This window comes from Carassius carassius, chromosome 30 (genome assembly GCF_963082965.1).
Source record: "Carassius carassius chromosome 30, fCarCar2.1, whole genome shotgun sequence".
Lineage (NCBI taxonomy): Eukaryota > Metazoa > Chordata > Actinopteri > Cypriniformes > Cyprinidae > Carassius > Carassius carassius.
Genome location: NC_081784.1, coordinates 17,992,242 through 18,012,720, shown reverse-complemented (window position 1 = coordinate 18,012,720; position 20,479 = coordinate 17,992,242). Strand labels below are relative to the sequence as shown.

The 20,479-nt window shown below is 38.2% G+C and overlaps 1 protein-coding gene across 3 annotated transcripts in view; it reads left to right on the top strand.

Annotated features, from left to right (window-relative positions):
- The first annotated feature begins 615 nt into the window (after positions 1–615).
- LOC132110786 (calmodulin-lysine N-methyltransferase-like) overlaps positions 616–20,479 on the top strand; it is a 108,196-nt gene continuing 88,332 nt past the window's right edge. The window contains exons 1-4 of one of the 3 annotated variants that reach the window (XM_059517726.1): positions 616–762; positions 902–984; positions 1,125–1,303; positions 1,871–1,935. In XM_059517726.1, the coding sequence (XP_059373709.1) occupies positions 756–762; positions 902–984; positions 1,125–1,303; positions 1,871–1,935 (334 nt within the window). In that variant the 5' untranslated portion in view covers positions 616–755. Of the gene's footprint in view, positions 763–838; positions 985–1,124; positions 1,304–1,870; positions 1,936–20,479 lie in introns of all 3 variants that reach the window. The other 2 variants (XM_059517725.1, XM_059517727.1) reach the window with 2 other exon arrangements.

Genomic DNA, 20,479 nt, shown 5'->3' with positions numbered 1-20,479 from the left:
TAATCTGTTGAATCGGTTCACAAAACCGGTCTCAACGATTCATTTAGCAATCAGACTGAATCAGTCCGAGCGGTTATAGAATCAACCATAGACGTAATAAATGCATTATTTATAGTGTATTTCATTTATTTATTATGTCTATGGAATAAACAACTCTGACATGAACCGAAAACCGACTCTTTTGGACATTACTGAAAAAGAACCAAGAACAGATTAGGGAACTGAATTAGCTGATAAAAGTATTTTTTTTTTATTGTTTAATGTGAAGTGCAATTAATATTTAGTTTTTAAATTGCTCATTTATGAGCTGAATGGCTGCAACAATCTCAGCTGGAACAAATGAATTTAAAATAAACACCGCTATTCCAAAATATCCGCATCATTAATGTGGCTGTAATTTAAAACTAATATACAACGAAAAAAGCTTTTTGAATCTGTTGTTTAAATCTTGTTCAAAAGAACCGATTCGCGGAAATGAGTCGGACTGGTCGGACTCCCCATCACGAATGGCGCTAAAATATGACATCTGGTCCAGGCAAGAGTAATCGAATCAACAATCATAGATGATAGCCGATAGAGCGGAGTGTTCGATGACTGTGGTAGTGAGATGGATTTCCTTTCCTCCTGCAACAAGAGGAGGAGGCGGTGTACGGAAGTAGCATGAGATTTTATTACTAAGCAACAGAGACCAGCGGATACCGGCTAATTGGTAAAAACGTTAGTAAACGTCGACTTTAACCACATTCAGAGAACATATGCCAAGTAAGCCTTGGCTTAGACTCTGCATTCCGTTGTAGTTGTTGTTATACTGTGATAAGCTTTTTTCCGCATGAAACAGGATCAGATCGAGCAGGTTGCTCTGTCATGAATACATGTAAAGATCCCTCGTTTGCTGCGACAGAAATGCATGCGAACAATCTTCAAAATCACGACCCTCACTGTGGAACCGATGTGGCCCGTGCACGCTGGGCTCTTCTGCGACAGGTGAATCTCCTTCCATATACAGCTAATTGTATGTGTTTGGTTCAAAAAGCGTAAATGTAATGCGTTATACAATGCGTTTTTCAAGTTAGACAAATGGATGTGTTTCAGTAGTAGTATTTTATGCGTCTCTCACAATGCAGGTTCTGAAGCAGAAGCAGCTCGACAGTGCAGATGTTCAGCAGGTGTCTGTGCGGAGGTTCTCCTCCTTTAAGCTGTTCTCCAGGAGCAGGGTCACTCCCTCAGAGACAGAGGAGACATCGGAGGGGCAGTGGGTGGAGTACAGAAGTGCAATCTTTCCTCAGTACAGTGCCTTACTCAGGTATGCTGGAGAAAGGGTTGAGTCGCTGGAGCAGATGAAGCAATGTTAGCTTCAGGAATTTCATGGACTTATAGTTTTAAGTCATAGGTCTCACAAAAGCAAATTCTGCCATCTTTTAGTTCCTTGTGTTGTTCTAAACCTATATGACATTTTTTCCCCGTCAAACACAAAAGGTAAATTTTTGAAGTATGCTCACTTCTTGTTTTTCATGCAATGAAAGTGAACGGAGACCAGGGTTGTCAAACTCCAGAAAATAATAATAATATAATAAAAAAGCACCATAGAAGAACCATAAAGGTTATCATATGACGTATATTCCAAGTTTAAATGAAATCATGCTAAGTCAGAAATCATGCTAAGTATGAAAATATTTCATATATTTCGCATTTTTCTCTGAAAATATTTTTATTTCAGAATGGGTGAATAAACTATTAGAAAATGTAAAAAAAAGTTTTGGTTTAATTGCTTCTTTAAGTCTTTTGATTATGGTAGTATAATTATTAACACTGTTTTGTAATTATTTTATTATATATTTAAAACTCTAACATTTTTATTAATGCATTTCAGAGACAATCTTGGTCCAATTAGAGTGGATGAGGTGCTCAGCAGCTTTGACAACACAGGAAATGTCTGTGAGTGACTCTTCTGTTCATGTTCATGTATTCATACGACAGTTTTTATTTTTTTGTAATCTTAAACAGAACATATCCTATGGCAGGCAGCAGGAGGTCAGATCAAGCTGCAGCTCCATCATGCACCAGAGGCAGGCACACTTGAGCCTTAGAAGCACCTAATTATAAGCAACTTATTGACTCCTGTCTGTGCCAGGAGTGTTAAAGTACATTCTTTTCCCAGCACATGTCTGAACAGTCACAACGTTCACTGTTCAGGAGTCAGTATGTTGTTTGGCTGGCTATACAATTAAATAAGCAATGTAGATATCAGGAAAAATTACAGCAAATATTTAAGTTGGCCAAATTGAAACCTTGTAAGTGAGTATAGGGGACTGAACAAAGTTGCAGAAACAATTAACTGATTCATTGCCTGCCATGAATTGTAATTCAGGTTTACTGTAAACAAACTTTATGCAGTATACAAGTTTAGATGTTCTATACAGCAGTGTGTTGTGTAGCTGACTCTATGATAAATTTGCTGTGCAAAGATAAAACACAATAACTACAATTTTGTCCAAACTGAATTATGATGAAAATCCATTCTCTAAGGCTATGATCTATATTGTAACTGAAGCCATTTTCCTTAAATTAAGCAATTATAATTACTGTGCTTTGCCTTTGAAGTGCAATACTGAAATGACAGTTCACTCAGAAATGTAAATTCTGTCGTCATTTATTGACCCTCATCTTATTCCAAACCTGTATGTATTTCATTATTCTGTTGAGCACACAAGCAGTTTTCAGCAGATACCCCGGTGGCTCAGATGTTTTTAGTTGACGCGTATCTGAATCTTTTTTTTTTTTTTTGTCAGATGTCCAGGATAGTGTGGTCCTGTACTGATTTCCAGTTGTTTGTGGACTGATATGTCTTGAAATATTTGGTTCTTTTACTGGATTATTGAAAAGGGGTGGCGTGGCTCTCTTCTACGGCAGGGTCATCGCTTCTCTTTTCAGACCTTCCTCTCAACCACTCTTAATTGATCTTATGCATTGGTAAGCCCAAACATCTCCCCCTATGTCCTTGTCAGCTCAGCTGGGCAGGCTCATTGTCTACAAAGGGGGGTGCCCCATGTATTACCCACCCTACATACCCATTTTAAAGTCCTCGTCTCAGGATTTGACAAGCCGAAAGGTCTCTATGTCCTCTGAGGCACTGAATGTGGATTAGCTATCCAAATGTATGGATTACGGTGATCCAACTTGTCAAGGTTGGAAGGGTTGACGGTGCTGTGGGTTTAAGTGCTGTTGTTTCCAGCAGGGATCAAGAGGGACACAGAAGGTCTTATCTGAACATGCTGGGTGGACATGAAGAGCTTTAGAGACGCTTGTTGACCACTGGTTTGGATTCAAACCACTCCTCCACTGTCATGTGCTTGGGTCAGAGTTGGTTTAAAAACTAAAGCGAAAATGTAGTTGTTGCATATGTAGTCTGGAATTGCGATACTCCTTTCAGAAGGGCTCTTTGCAGCCAGATAATGTAGTTAGAACATCTACCAGCGGGTGCTAATGAGACAGTAGGAGCTTTCACACAGTGTCTTCCAGAAAATTAACTTGTACATTGTCATTTAGAGATCATGTGTGAACAAAGCATGAGATTACCAGGATAAGCATGTAAGACACTGTTTTATGCTAACGTGAGAAAACATTACAGATGGCTAGGCATCATTGATGATTGCTACGGCTCAACATTTTGCCCCTGCATCACCAAATAAGTCAAAGAAGTAAAAAAATTTCAAATTGCACAGATAGTGAAAATAAATTGCATCTCCTTTACCATTTACTGGTATTTTGCTGCTGATAAGTGAATGTAACAATAAAAAAAGAATACTGTTACTTGTATGAACTGCATATGTGTTATATTTACTGAATAAATAATAATTTTCCAATGTTTGAAAGTGGCCTGTACTATCCAGCCAAACCTTAAATACAACTCTTTTGCCAGGTTGGACCGCAATGGTTGACTAGTCATCAAACAACCAACTGGTTGATTAGTGAATTCAGCTAGTTAACACTCTCAGAAAAGTTGTATCATTAATTCATGCTCTTTAAAGCACCATCACTGCAGTTATACATCTTTGGCCAATACATCTTGTACTGTATTTTTAATAGCGGTTAACAATACTAAACAAACAAAACATGGGGTAGCATATTTCATTGATTTAATTTTCACAAAATAAAAACCTCAGTTGGTATTTGTAGGATACTATTAGCCAGTCTAGTCAGGGTCTTTATCCTGCATCCCGAGTTAAAACATTCTTCAGAGGGGTCACGTGATGAGGTGGAGGAACTGATCCCATTTAAAATCACGACTTCAGGCTTACTAACAGTCTAAGCAGGGTTTCCTCAGAATCCATGCAGTTATCACAAATAACACGTGTGATGGTGACTTTTTCATATCTTAGTAAGTAATTAGTGTGTGTTTTTTTTTTTTATTTGAATCATGACTTTGTTTGTGTGTGTCCTATGGTCTCCACTCACACGCCCGTCTGTTTTTACCCCCTGCTTGGGCAATTATGTAGATTGGGGGACCCAGTGTACTGATTGCTCAGACTGAGGCTGTCCAACGAGGCCTGGTTAGACCTGCAGAGGTCAGAGGTCTGGCTCTCCATCTCTGCCTTATTCTCCTCTCCTGTGTTGGTGAGAGTTAATTAACGCTGCTCTCAGACTGTTTACAGGATGGTTCGCTGACCAGACTCAAGCCCTCATTACTGCAGACCTGCCTGATGAACGTGTGCAGGCAGGGTCCACAATTAACACTCATGAAGCGCCGAATTCCAGTCAGAATTGCCTTTGGCAAGTAAATAAAACAGTTTCTCGCCAGTTGGCTGTAAGCTTTATTAGGAACTGTCTCATTATTCTAAGCATCATGAACAATTGAAATCATTTTTAATTTTGTGTGTATATATATATATATATATATATACATACATACACACATACACACACACACACACACACACACACACACACACACACACACACACACACACACACACACACACACACACACACACACACACACACACGCACACACACACCCACCACTTCACTTTGTCACTTTCCACAGGGCCTTGTTTTTATAGTATTATGACTTTAATTTCATAGTACCATATTCTTTATTCTCATAATTTGGATTAAAATATTACATCTTTAAGAAATTAAAACTAGGATTTTTATCCCATTTGAGATTTGTTTTTTCTATTTCACTTATACTATATTATAATGCTACATATAGATATATATTTTTTTGTTATATTGTCATGTGACACTAAAATGTTTTTTCAGTTTATTCAAAGTTAGTTTTGAACCCTGTGTGTAAGAGCTCTGTGTCAAAGGGTCCAAAGCTCATCGCACACAGTGAAAGTGGATTCAATCAGAGCCACTGGTGAAAAGGCAAAAAACTGCTTTCATATTAAAGCAACCTACAGGAAATTTTGCATGTGTTTGAGTGACCCAGAGCTGAGCAGGAGTCTTTGCTGAATGATAAATGACTGACCCATATTAATGTTATGTGAAGCATTATTATAAAACACAACAATTTTTTTTTTTTTTTTTATTGGCTATGTGCAAGATGGCATTATAAAAGGATTTGGTCCTCTATGTAAGTGCGAGTTTATAAGCAAATGTTCTTAATTATGGCTACAGGGGTCAGCAGTGGGGTGAGCTGTATCAGAGCTAAGAGATGTGATAAAGAGAACCCTGAAGGAAAAAAATTACAATACTAGACTTTGCAGGGATATTGTGTGGTGTGTAATGCCACAGTAATTACCAACATACCTTAGTAGCCAGGTAACACTTTTTTCTTTTGTTGCAAATGTCCCTTCTAGTCTGGAATTAGAAGGGAGGGAGTGAAAGAAGAAAGTAATAACACCCTAGAAATTCACTCTCCAGACTTGATTATTAAACATTTCCCACATTATTTTTTCTTACGTTTTATGCACCTTTTGCTCCTCATGCATTACATTTGTGACTATTCACTTACTGTGAACTAACTAGCCTCAAAAGTAATGCTAGACTTTGGTGAGTGAAAGACTTGATTTAAATTTTTTTATTTTTTTGGAGGTTGCATAATTTTTGTCCTAAAAATGTAAATGTGATTAAACCATGACAGTGTGTTTAAAACCTTCCAAAAGCAACCATGTTGTCAAGAAGTGTCTAACGTACATTTTGCATATTCTGGGAAGTGCTAAGTGAAGTTTAAGCAAGGGAACTTACTTTTATGCAACCAGTATCTTGATGATAAATTTATCAGATGATAAATCGAGTTCTTACACAAACACGAGCTCTGTATGTATTATTGATTAATAAAAGTAATGTATAAAAATGTTAATGCCAAATTAGAATGGTATTAATAATCATGAGCATAGCCTTCTCGATATAGAGATGTCACAACCCACTCAATAATTTTATCAGATTGCATTTACATGATACTCCAAGCTACTTTAAAGAATACAATTGAACTTCCATGGTATGTGTGCAGCAATTATAATTGTACCGTGATGCATGTCCCAAAAAGCATTCTGTTGTACCACGACCAAAGAACCATAGTAGCATCGTGGTACATTTAAGCACCTTTATTTTTTGTATGGAGAACAACAGGTTACCCATAGGTCTCTCTTTCTCTGTGAGTCAATGTGTGTCTGTGTGTTTCTGTGCTCCCATTGGACTTGTAAGTGATTCATGTAATGTAGTTAATTTGTCTCTCGTTTTTCTGTCTATCAGAGTGCACTTTTCTGTCATCACATTGGTATGTTTGTGGACCCCCCCCCCCCCCCCAGGTGCTCATGTTCACCCTATGGCCTGTATCGAGCCCCCCGCCCACTTGATTTGCCTAGCAACCATGCCAGGACTCCAGTAGCCCTAATGTACTTGATGATGTTTTAAAACAAATAGATCATTTATCTGATTAGCATCTTGGTGGAGAACAAGGCATGTAAATAGCCACCTCTTACTCAGAGCTTGGGCAGCACTCCAAAAAACTGTGAGGGAAGTGTGTGTGTGTGTGTGTGTGTGTGTGTGCGCGCGCGCGCGCGCATGCTTTCTGAATGTATGTTTGTCTGTAAAGCACTCAATGTAATGACTCTCTCACACACTTATTTTTGTAAGTGCTGTCTTTTGGTTTACATGTATGTGAGCTAATTTCCCAAATGAACATGCCTTTTTTTTGAATAGGCTTTTGTGTTTTTAGAGACATTAATTTGAATAATTTGTATATTATATTTAGTTTAAAACTCATATGCTTTATTATGCTTTATTGATGAAAAATTGATAACAACACATGTATATATCTCTTGTTTAATTATAAATCAAAAATAGGGTTTATTTTGGATTTACTTTTATTTTATCTGTTTTATCTTCTTTTATGCACTAATTTTAAAAACTTGGGTCAATATCATAAGCCCATATTTATTTTCATGTTATGGGCAATAACTGATAAATGGCTAAAATTCTGTACTTTTTTTTTCTAAATCAATTAAAAATGACACTGAAAAAAAAAACATTCTGTAAGTGAATGTAGACTTCACAAGTTCATTAAAGTGTGCGAGACGTGGATTTAAATTGTACATATTTACAGAGTTCTGTTATGTCACACTTGTCTAGTTTCGTCTAGACAAGTGTGAAGACACTGCAAGCTAGGGCTGGACGATTAATCGAAAAGTAATCAAAACCGAAATTCATAACCTCTAACCGACGTAATTTTCCCATGTCGGTTATTTCGTTTTTTTAATCCTGTTAACACTTCCCCTTTAAAAGCATAGCGCGTGTGTAGCCACATGACTCTGCCCCGTCCAGTCAGTGGTATAAAAGCAAAACACGGAGGTGAACGTCGGTTCAACAAATAGCGTCTTCACTAAACTTTGTCAGTTGTATTTGTTTTATGGTTTGGACGTTCAAGCGATTAGATGATCGGATGTGTTTTATTATATCGAGCTCCCATGTTCGCTCTGCTGCATTGTGGCACGAACACTCATAAACAGTAGCTAAGTATGAAGATCGCGCGCACAGAGGAACACAGAAACTAGTTGTCAGCGCTGTCCAGTGATTTATCACTAAAGTAGCTTAGAATCTCAAAACTTATTACAGCATGTTTGTGTGCAGCCCACATGAAGCACAAGCGCGTGCACAGAGAGCAGCGGTCGGCGGTCACGCTGCGGGTTCCCGGTTTGTGTCCGTTCTCGGACTGTTCTGTGTATCTTAACTGTAGAAACAGTTGTCCCGAGTCGAAACTTCGATACATAAAAAAACAACATCAGTATATCATCATAAACGCAGCCGTTTTTGTCTTACGTGAACATAAACAGATGAGAAAGAAAACACACGTGCAGTATTTTTGCTTAAAGAGACAACAGCCTAATAAACACGCTGCCTGTCATTAATGTTAATCAAAGAACAAAAGTAAATCATTCACTGATCTTGACTGAATATATATATATATTTTTTACTTTTAATTACAGTTTCTTTACCTGAAATTTTGTTTAGTTGTATTTATTTATGATATTGCTAATTGATTCCTATCTTATTACTGGCTGTTGACTTGTCTTTAACACTTTAATATTTGAAATTTATATTAATCTAGTTGTTTTTGCTATGGTATTTCTTTAAAGCACAGGCAAAATTCCTCTTGCATTGTTTTGTAGGCTGCTGATTTTTGCTCATGTTATTCAGCTGCAACAGAATGCTTTGTAAAAATTGTTTGACATCTAAATTTTTTGGAATCGAAAATAGGAATTGATAAGAATCAGAATCGGTAAGCAGACAGAATCGGAATTGATAAAATTCAAACGATACCCAACCCTAGTAAGAAATGTTACGAACATAGATAAAATAACTGCTGATAGTCAATCATTTTTACAGTACAAATCTTGTCAGTGAACTATGAGGGCAAAAAAAAAAAAAAAAAACAGACACAAAATAATCGTTCATTAATCGTAATTGAGGTAAAATGTTCAATTAATCGAGGTTTTGATTTTAGGCCATAATCGTCCAGCCCTACTGCAAGCGTAGTGCAAATCCATGAATGAATGTTCTGAAGTGACATGACGTGACATTCAGCCAAGTATGGTGAACCATACTCAGAATTCGTGCTCTGCATTTAACCCATCCAAAGTGTACACACACAGAGCAGTAAACACACACACACACATATACTGTGAACACAAACCCGGAGCAGTGGGCAGCCATTGATGCTGCAGCGCCCAGGGAGCAGTTGGGAGTTCGATGCCTTGCTCAAGGGCACCTAAGTCTTGGTATTGCCGGCCCAAAATTCGAACCCACAACCCTAGGGTTAGGAGTCAAACTCTCTAACCACTAGGCCACGACTTCCCCTGAAGTAACGTCAATGGATTTTCTGGGCTCAGAGAGTGGGGAGCAATGAACACTGTGTAGTGACCCAGTCAGTCTGAACACAGTTCATGCATGGAGCTCTCTTCTAATGAGCTGATGATCTGAATCCGGTGTGTTAAATAAGAGAGTCATGCAAAATATGCATTGGATTATCAAATAAATATTGAAAAAAAAAAACAACATTGATGCTCAGAATGAATTGGTAAGTTTTACCTTGGCAGCATAGATCACATAAATTATGTTTCAAATCAACCAGCTTTGTCTGATTGTTGTCAAGGTCAGTTCTTTTAAGATTGCGGACACTGGTGATGAGTGCCAAGTCGCTAGGTGTGTCATTGACAGCTGATTGGGGGCTTCTTGAAACACTCCCCCTTTCCATTCCCCCCAGTTGGACTCGGTGCAGCCTGCCTTTTGTATTTGACCAGCCAGCCCGAAAGCTGGGGGCCGGTATGGCTCGGAGGGAGAGCCAGTGTGGAGAAAGGGAGCGAAGAAAAGGAGAGAAGTAATTACGTCCAGTCATTGAGTTCTGAAGACCCCCCTACACACAGGTTCATTACAGGGGCCCTGCACTGGCGACAAAACGTCGGCCATTTGGAGCGAAAGGAGCAGGAATGTTTTGGAGGAATATGACACCTCCAGATTCCTGCGCTGGCAAGAGAAGCAAGATTAAGAAGCCCACAGCCCCTGCTTTTGGGTTGCAGCGCAGAGGAGTTGTATAGAAGCGGGTTGATTGCTTGGCTTGCCTATTGTCTGCACTTTTTCATATGTACCGCAAGCCGCTTCACATCACTAGCTTTTCAGGACAGGACAGAGGCCTCACAATTTTGCTTCTTGTCCACACTTATCTTACTTTTCATACCCTCTAGGTAGTATTTTGTGTCTTATTATAAAAAGTATAAACATGTTTGAAGAGTTCCCCCGAAAATGAAAACTGACATATTTACTCTAACTCATGTTTTTCGAATCCTGAATAACTTTGATAGTTTAAGAAACAGCTTAGTATTATTATTATTTTTTTTGTCCAGCCAATATGGGACCCCAAATTTGTCCATTCAGATTTTGACCCCTGACTTTCATTGTATGGAGGAAAACATTCTTCAGAATATCATCTTAGTGTTTGGCAGATGACAAAATAAATACAGGTTTAGAACAACATGAGGGTCACGATTTTCTGGCCTAGTTGTGAATGGATATAGTTTCCTCGTTTCTACCTTCTCACCTAGCTCTAAGCGGCCCACCTCTGTTCCAGCAGGTTGGTCCTGTCTCATTGTCTTGTTGGAGTCATGAGGGGACGTAATCTTCAGCAGAAAGGAGAAGTCATTTTTTAGTCCCAGCCCAGGGGTTCATGCTTCACAAAATGCATTGAGCGTAGGCTGACCAATCAGAACGCAGAATCTTTCACCCACCTCTCCCTGCCCATCCGGCCCAAAAGGATCATGTGTGATTGATGTAGTGCCTGTCCAATGGCCAGATGATGCCAAGCCTCCCCACTGAACTTTTTAGTTACATGCCTGTAAATCCCATCTCAAAAAAAGAGTTTTTCAAATGTAACGCAACTGTACATTTCGGTGCGCGTGATCTTCATATATCTGACCGCCGTTTGAGAGACGCACTATTGTTTTGTAAGTACTCCAGTTTAAGAGCCTACGGACACCCACCCCTTTTCCAGCACACAATCACATCACACTTTGTATAACAATTTGTGGCACACAAAGATGCACATAATGATACTCGTACATGCGCGCACACACCCACATTCCCTCCAAACAATCTAGTCGATGCTTTTTCGCTGCTTTGCCAAGTGGCTTTTTACAACTGTTCCACAATGGAGAAGCTAATTACTGTAGATTTGGAGAGCTGGTTAATTGATCGGGCTAGCGTCCTAATTGCATCTCTCTTACCTGGGGCCTCTGAAATGGCAGTGAATGCCTCTCATATGACCTCTGTGTTTTGACACAGTGAGAAAAACACATTGCTGAAACTCTTCACAGGGATACTTGTGGAGAGAAGGCATGTTTATTTAGGTGTTTTTTTTTGCTTTTGTTTTTTATTTTGAGATCGGCCATTTATAAACCTCTTGTGGTGGTTATATGGTGGTCTCTGCTCTAATTGTTTTAGCTTTTTTAATTGAGTCTGACAAGCGTCCAGGTGGGGGCACTCTCAGACTTTGCAAAATGGTTAGTTTGGCCTTATCCGATCGGTCAAACATTCCCCCGTTGTGCATTTAGTAAAAACTTATGTAAAAGGTCTAAAAACACATGGTTTATTAGAAATTCCGCCCCTTTACTTTCTAGAACTTTGTAAGGTTGTTTTTACCAAATCAATGACTCGATGTGGTGCTAAAATTGCATCAGTTAACATTCTAGATTGACTCTTAATTCCTCTCGTGATGAAGATATTGAGGAGTGTCACATTACATTGTGTGAAGAGGTAATTCAGTCTATCTGAACTCATGCACTTGTTCTGCTGCTCACTCACTCTCATTTTAACGCTTGTGTGCGCATTGATGATGTGCCGTTACCCTTGCTGCGAGTATGAGCTGAAACCCATAGCGTGCTCCAAAGTGGGACATCACTAATCAATGCGAATCATTTAAGTCCATTCTCTCCTGTGCCACAAAACCAAGTGTTTTAGCAATCAATTCAAAACAAGTGACACAAGCTTTTCCAGTCCGTGGTGCGCGTGGCTGTGCAAGAAAGTATTTGTAGGGAACGAATACGCAAATGAGCCTGAACTCGACAGGAATGCGCGCATATGTGTGTGCGTTGTTGTAACCGCATGCATGTTTTCGGTTGCTTTTTCTCTTCAGTTAAACGCCCGTCTACATTTGTGTGTACTCTTGTGTGTATACAAGAGCTCTGCATCAGATTGAATTAGCCAGTATTGTCCTGCTCACTAAAAGGGGGCTATGCTATTAGCAACCTTTCTAAGGACTGCCGCATCCTGCACTAGGCAATCAGATCACTCAAGAGCCTCTTTCCCCTGCCGTGACCTGGGCTTCAGGCCCACGTCTGGTAAAGACCGCTTCTCTAATGTTCCTCTCCAGCCTCTACTAAGCCCCCACCAGCCAGCGGCAAGCCCCCTGCGTCCTTCACCTCACACAGGGGAAGAAAGACAAGGTCATGAACATGGAGAAATAAAGGAGAAATGATTCCCATTCAATTGAGGTGAAGCATTCCATTTAGCAGCTAGCCCCGGGCTGCCACCGGGAGAGAGCTCTAACTGGCCAGTGCATGCACCATGCACATTGCCCAACTGTGGGTGCACATTATTTAGAGGGACTGAATGCATGGCTTTGACAGGCTATTACTGTAAATAATGAAGAGATGGGCTGCAGATATGAAGTGATCAGACACAAGCTTGTGGAAGGACAGTCGTATTGTTCTCTTCTCTTGCCATTGTTGGCTTTGATATAAGACACATTTTTTTCTGCTGTCTATTGTTAATAGTTTTTGTGTCAGTCATGGCTTAAAACTCTTGCAAAAAAGTACTTTGAATATAAATTATGGTACAGTTATTATGGTATCTGATGGCAGCATCATGGTATTTTAATATATATTATGGCACTGAATGACTTTTATATTCATATTAAGTCATACAATATTCGTGTGGTACTCCAATGTATGTCAAAGAATATGCCCAAAAGTCGATAATTTATTTGGTAACGTGAGCATGAAAAACATGTCGTGAAAAACATCCCATGAAACCATACCAATGTCATATTTCACTCCAATATTAAATGGGTGGGGGAATTAATATTTATTTATTTATCAGTATTAACTTTCGAATAATTATGTGTAACAAAGTGAGTTAATTCCATGAGAACATGCCCATGTCCTATTTCTCACCAAAATCAAATGGAATTAATTTTATTATTTGTTTAATAATTTTTAATCCGTACAAATTTTTGTAAATAATCATGCATAAAGAAGTTAATATTTCAAAAATAGAATATAGAATATTCTATTTTAAAATAGAATATTTCAAAATATATGAATAATTAAAATAAAATAAAACTGCAAATACTTAAATGTAAATGTGACTTTTCACAAAAGATGGTGCTTTTTTGAGGTGACACTTTCTAATTGTCTCCAGGAATCAGCCTGGTAGAAGAAAAGAGTGAAGATGCAGGAAGGGTGGATGGGAGGGAAGACTAATCTCTTGAGTAGACAATGTTGTTTCTTGTCTGGATATACAGAAGTTCATTATTAATATTGATAAGAGACGGACAGCGAGGGAAAATGACAATGTCTTTCACACACATGTGCACACACATATGTGTACACACACACACACACACACACACACACACACACACACAGACAGGGTCAGTCATAACAGCGGGCAGGCTCCATTACTCCCACAGTCGGAGTGTTAAGTGCTGTCCTGGTGTCAGTGGAAGATCAATGGCCAGTACTGTGTCGCAGTCGACGCAGCCCTGCCAAACAGCCCCGGGGTCAGAGGTCACTCAGCCAGACGGTCCAGAGGGCGTGGTGGTCCTTGGGGGGTGGCATCACCACAGTGACCCATCGATACCCAGGCGGGGCAACAGAGTGCTAATGCCCTTCTGATGGAGGAGCTCCCTGCCCCCGAGGACCATTAGAGAGAAACACACAAACACAAGTGTGCACATGATGCATTTACACCTCACTCTTCTCTTACAGATACATACATGCCGCTGCACTTTAAAAGAGTGACCCCAAGCACACGATAGCCCGCCCTGAGCATGTCACCTTTGCTGTAGTACACAATCATCAAAGACAAGCGTGGACTCTATCAATTTGGCTTGCAGTCTGTCTCAGTGACAAGTGCATTACAGATACTCAGAGATATTGATCAGATGTCCATATGGCCAATAATTCCCTCAACTTTGCACGTCTACAGAGACGGCTTGTCAGTTTAGATGTGTCTCACACCCTTCTGATTAAACACAAAAGGGGCATTTGGACTTCATTGTAATTCATTGTAACTCAAACAAAGCAAAATCCTTTCATTTAATTTTTTTTATTTTGTGCCTCAGAATACAGTATGCGTTAAAAACTGCCCTACTACTAACTTCAAATAGGACTAAGCAGGGACCTTGAAATTTGGAAAATTGTGTGTGTGTAATAATTGTTTTTAGTGACCGTTACTAATCTTTTCTGCGATCTGCGTTCTGCGCTCAAATTATTCAGAATTTGCATATGAAATTCTGAATCTAACCTGAAGGCAGGTGAAATTGATATCTAACCCTGACCAATTTGCTGCCCTAGGCAAGATTTTACCTGGCGCCCCATGCATCACAGCCCATTTCACCCTGTCATTGTGTTCATGATTTAGTGTATATATATATATATATATATATATATATATATATATATATATGTATATACATACATACATACATACATACATACATACACACACACACACACACACACACACACACACACACACACACACACACACACACACACACACACACATTACAGCAGAACTGTTTCCAACACTCATAATAAATCATCATATTAGAATGATTTCTAAAGGATAGACCGGATGTCACGTGACACTGAAGAATGGAGTAATGATGCTGAAAATTCAGCTTTGCATCACAGAAATAAATGATAATTTAAAGTATAATAAATTGAAAACAAATTATTTTAAATTGTAATAATATATCACAATATTAAATTTTTTTCTGTATTTTTGATCAAATAAATGCAGGCTTGATGAGCAGAAGAAACTTCTTTCAAAAACATTAAAAATAGTAATGTTTCCAAACTTTTGGCCTGTACTGGATCCCCCCAAAACTGCACAACTGTAGAGTAAAACATTAATAAAAAAGTGATAATAAAAAATGCGTCTTAAATGACATGTCTGACATGATTGTACAAAATCACAGTCTGGGGACTCAGAACTCAGAACAACTGCTAACATTAAGTTTAAGGTAAAAATAACTGCCATTAAATTATAGTATCTTACTCCTATGCAATAAATTGTCTACATTGGAATGCTGCGTCGGGCACGCTACACAACAAATTACCAACAACTGATCGTGCGCGCGCGCACTTTGATTGAAGATTGAAGAGCCGGACTTTTGTTTTTGTTGCTTTATTTGGTAGTATTTCGAATTAATGGTTTTTAAATAGTAGCCTATTATAAAAAAAAAAAATAATAATAAAAAAAAATTCACTCGTTCACTCATTCTGGCGCCCCTATGGATGAGTGGCGCCCTTAGCATTTGCCTATACCGCCTATGCAGCGGGCCGGCCTTGCCTGAAGGATCCAAGCATTTAATCTTGCTTTGTCTTACACACCTTTCATCTCACACTAAACTAACTGACAGTACAGTGAGAACTGATCTAATCCCAATCATACAAGCAGGTGTTTTAGTTTGAGAGTGTTTAGATGAGTGAAACATATAGCTGCTGGTCAATACAGATAACTCTGAGGTCATCATTGCTGCTGGAGTTGTAATAGCACTCTAGTGTTCCTTCTCCACTCTCAGCCTCCATCTACCTACAATCTAGTGACCTCTACCACTCTACCTCTTCTCCCTCTCTCACCTTTTTCACTCTATTTTGTATTTTGGGTAGCATTTTATTTCTTTCCTGCACTTTCTGGCGATGACCTCTGGCTGTGAGCCTTCAAAAGGGCATGCTTTGCTCTTCCTTTTCACAGGACACAAATACTTGTAGAACATCTATCAAGTTATATACTGTATGTGTTTGGGTCTAAATATACACTACTTCTGGGGCTGGTTTTGAAAGTGTCTTATGACTACCAAGGCTGCATGTATTTGATCAGAAATACAGTCAAATTAATATTATGTAAAATTATTACATTTCAATATATTTTAAAATCAAATTTATTCCCGTGATGGAAAAGCTGAATTTTCAGCATCATTACTCCATTCTTCAGTATCACATGATAATTCAGAAAACATTATAATATGCTTATTTCGTGTTCAAGAAACATTTATTATTATTATTATTATTACCGTTGAAATGTTTAATATTTTTCCAGAAAATTATTAATTTATCTTTTAGGATTCATTGGTTATTTTAGTCTAGCTTAGCTTAGTTTAGTTTAGTAATATAAAACTCCCAACTAAGCCCTTTTCTGCAATTTTAATACATTTACATATTAATGAGTTTTTCAAGTAACAAGCTCTAATTTGGATTGGAGCTGATTGGAATCGGTCACAGTGTTTGGCATGTCTTAAAGGTTTTATGTTCTTTGGTGTCAAATGTAGAGATGCTCATGTGAATCGACAAGATACTGGCCTGAGTTATCGTAAGTCCAACTATTTTGCTTTCATTCACTTTGAGCTTGTGATTGTGGAATTTTATCATTCTAAAAAAAATCCCCAAAATTACAAAAGGATGCTTGTTTCCACTCCACCAGCTGCTTTTTCCCATATATTACAAGCTACCAACAGTGCGTACAAGTCAATTGCAGTTTACTCTGTATCCTGGTATACATTTCACCATGACAAAATGTCATAGGTATTATCTTACTACTGCTTTTAATTATTTCCATATTGTATTCAATAATGCATAAAACCCCAAAACAGCCTTTTCTACAGCTGTTTGATGGTGAATATTCCTGCCCTTCAAAAGCACTCCACATAGAGCAAGCTTGCTGATTGACCTCTTCAGGCCTCCGTACTGAGAGCTCATTCAGTCTAGTACACAGATAAATCAATCAACAGTTACTCTGTGTATGAGTGAGTGTCTGAATGCTTCTGCAGATGTTTACACAATGCAAAGCAACAGAGTACTTCATGCACATGCATACACTTCTAAATATCTGTATAAGAGATTCTCAGAAGAGTATCTGAGCATTATGAGTCTATTTAATCGGTGATGCTGTATAAATGTCCACCACACAGACTTCAACAAACCAATTTGATAAAATATACAAGGAGGCTTTGTATACCGAGCATCCTTGACGTCCAAGACACAACAAGATACTGAACTTGGGAATAAGTTTAAATTTATCTTCTGGAGTTGTGGGACAAAGCAGATGGATTTAGGTTTTCACGAAGCTTTTGTGAAAATGACAAAGCTGTGTTTAGAAGATGAGGTTATTGTGAGACAGGTTTTTGTGTGACAGTCACGCTATTGGACTCTTTGTTTTGCCGTTTATTTTGAAGTCTGACAGGATTTTTTGATGTTGTGTCTGAGGTGGGTTTCCTGTGTGAGGACTGGAGGTTTGAACAAACAGCCTGTTCCACATCCGCTTTGACAAAACCGTGACTTTGGCTTTGTGTTTTTAACTTTGTGAGTCTGAGTCTGGCTTGTTTCACATAATTCACCTCAAGGCTTCTGAAACCCCTCATACGTTTAGTGCAGATACTTTATAATAACACTGTACGCAGATTTTACACTTGTGGCCTCAGTAATGTTTTCTTTTTCTTTCTGAACCATCAGTTTTTGAGTAAAAAAAAAAAAAAAAGTAATTTCTGTCATGTATTGTAGTTAATAGCATTATGTGATGTAAATTACTTTTTAGAAATTCTAGAAATCTTTGTCCACTATATCCTACAATGATTCCTTTTCTTTCTTTCTTTCTTTCTTTCTTTCTTTTTTCATTTTCTTTTTCTGTAAGTGTCCCAAGTTAGAAGAGATTTTATTTATTAAATTTGGGGTGGGAGAACTAGAAACCCTCTTCAAGATCACAACATTCAATTCAATTCAATTCAATTCAAGTTTATTTGTATAGCGTTTTTTACAATACAAATCGTTACAAAGCAACTTTACAGAAAATTATGTTTCTACAATATTTAGTAGTAGCTAGTAGTTTGTGCACGTTTGACAGGATTTTAGAAAAATAAAAATAATAATAATAATACAAGACGTAGTCAGCTAGATGATGAACTATCAATATTATTAATTAATAGTAATTATATGATGCAGTCACACATGTAGCAATATTTGTTAGTTCTGTTTGTTGATTCAAGGTTAGGATCATCTGGGGTCCTCTGAGGGTCAGCATCATCTCTTCTCAGGTGTTCTGGATCCAGACTGGAGCTTGTGTAAATCCTAGTTACGCAAAACATAGAAACAAAATAGAGACATCAATAGCATAGCTGCTGATCCAACAAAGTAAAATTAGTTTAACCCAAGCTAAAGAATAAAAATGCAGATGCAACTACACTCACAATTTAAGAGATACATTATTTGAATGCTTGGCGAAAGAGATGTGTTTTTAATCTAGATTTAAACCGAGAGAGTGTGTCTGAACCCCGAACATTATCAGGAAGGCTATTCCAGAGTTTGGGAGCCAAATGTGAAAAAGCTCTACCTCCTTTAGTGGACTTTGCTATCCTAGGAACTACCAAAAGTTCAGCGTTTTTTGACCTTAGGGTGCGTGATGGGTTGTAGCGTGGTAGAAGGCTAGTTAGGTATGCAGGAGCTAAACCATTTAGGGCCTTATAGGTAAGTAATGATAATTTGTAACTGATACGGAACTTAATAGGTAGCCAGTGCAGAGACTGTAAAATTGGGGTAATATGATCATATTCAGGATATAAAAGTGTCAGTCCTGCTGTACCTCCACTCACCGGTAGGTGGTAGCAGCTGCAACATTTTAATGAAATGGAAAATAAGAAAATGGACCTCAAAATATCCCAGCCTGAAAAGGAGTGTAGCTTTTTTCTTTTTTCTCTTTTTTTTTGTAGTTTTTCCTGTGGCATAACGTCATCGTCTGGTCAGCTTTAGGTCAAGACCGTTAATAAAACCTCTCAGACCAGGATGAGCACATCTCATGGATTCAGAGGGAAAGTGTTTTTATAAATATAAATACGAATGAATCATTTTTCTAAGGAACCTGTTTAATCGTGCTTTATTTTACAGTTGCCTTATTATTTAGCCAACCCTAAAATTGACTTTATTGCCACACATACTCAGACTGAGGTTTGTTTGATTTTTGAAGTGAAGTATGCTGATATTTTTGATACCAAATGGACGGGAAGAGAGGAAGGAATCGAGCGATTGAATTGAATGGATTACATTAGTCCTTTCCCCACAAGAATTAACTGGACCGATTGATACGCATTGGGCCTGTTAACATAACAATCATCAGCTCATTTTCTACACACTTGTTGAGTTGGATTATGTTACACACGCGTGTGTGTGTGTGTGTGCTTTTATATGTGTTTGCTTATGGCCATACAGCCTTAAATAGAGCACTTTGACTCATGACAGCCTTTAAGATTCCATTTAGGAACAAACCCTGTAGCTTCTTTCTCACTCTCTCTCACACACACACACACACACACACACTTAAACCTCCTGCGGCAACTTTGTTTTTCCTCCCCCTGTAAATTTCATTTGCAATGTGAGTAAATTATTTTAACTGGAAGCTAGTCGGCGTAAGTATTAATCGGGTTAATGAATGGTGCTATTTATTTAGCAAAAACTACCCAGAGCGTTTCTGTCTTATTGATGTCTGTTCCTGCATATTAGTACGTTTTGTAATAGCAAATTTATTTGGAAGTTAAAGTGTGGGGACAATTTTAGCGAAGCGATTAAATGTAGGTAATGTGAGAAGCAGGTGTTTACGGGGCGGACAGGGGGGTGTAGAACATTCTTTAGAGAGTGTGTAATTAGCTTTTATAATTGAAATGCCAATGTCATTTATTAAACAAATGAGTTTATGGTTTTGTTTTTCCATGTTTTTTTCTACAATGACGAAATGAGGAGAGAGAGAGAGAGAGAGAGAGAGAGGGAAAAAAAGAATGCTGATGCAGAGCTTCGAAAGCATTCGGCGAAACAAAAGCTTTCTGCAAATCCTACATAAAGTGGGATGGATATTTACAATACCATTATCTGACCATTCTGAAAATGTTTTTTGGAAATGATATTGCCATTTTTTCATCACATTTACAAGATAATCATATTATGCGTATATATAGACATATCTGTATCTTTATGTTTTTTTTTCTAGGATTAGAAGCATGTATAATAATACCATACTATTATGCAAATGCAATTGGACACCAGCAGCGCATATTAACAAACTCTCACACACACGCTTTAAGGGATGACCCTCAGGATAGAGGAATAAAAGCAGTGCTATTGTAATTCGAGAGATGGCTTGAGCCAAGATAATCCTGAACAGATGATCATTTTGCTGGCAAATTTGATTGATAGAGAAAAAAAGAGAGCGAAAG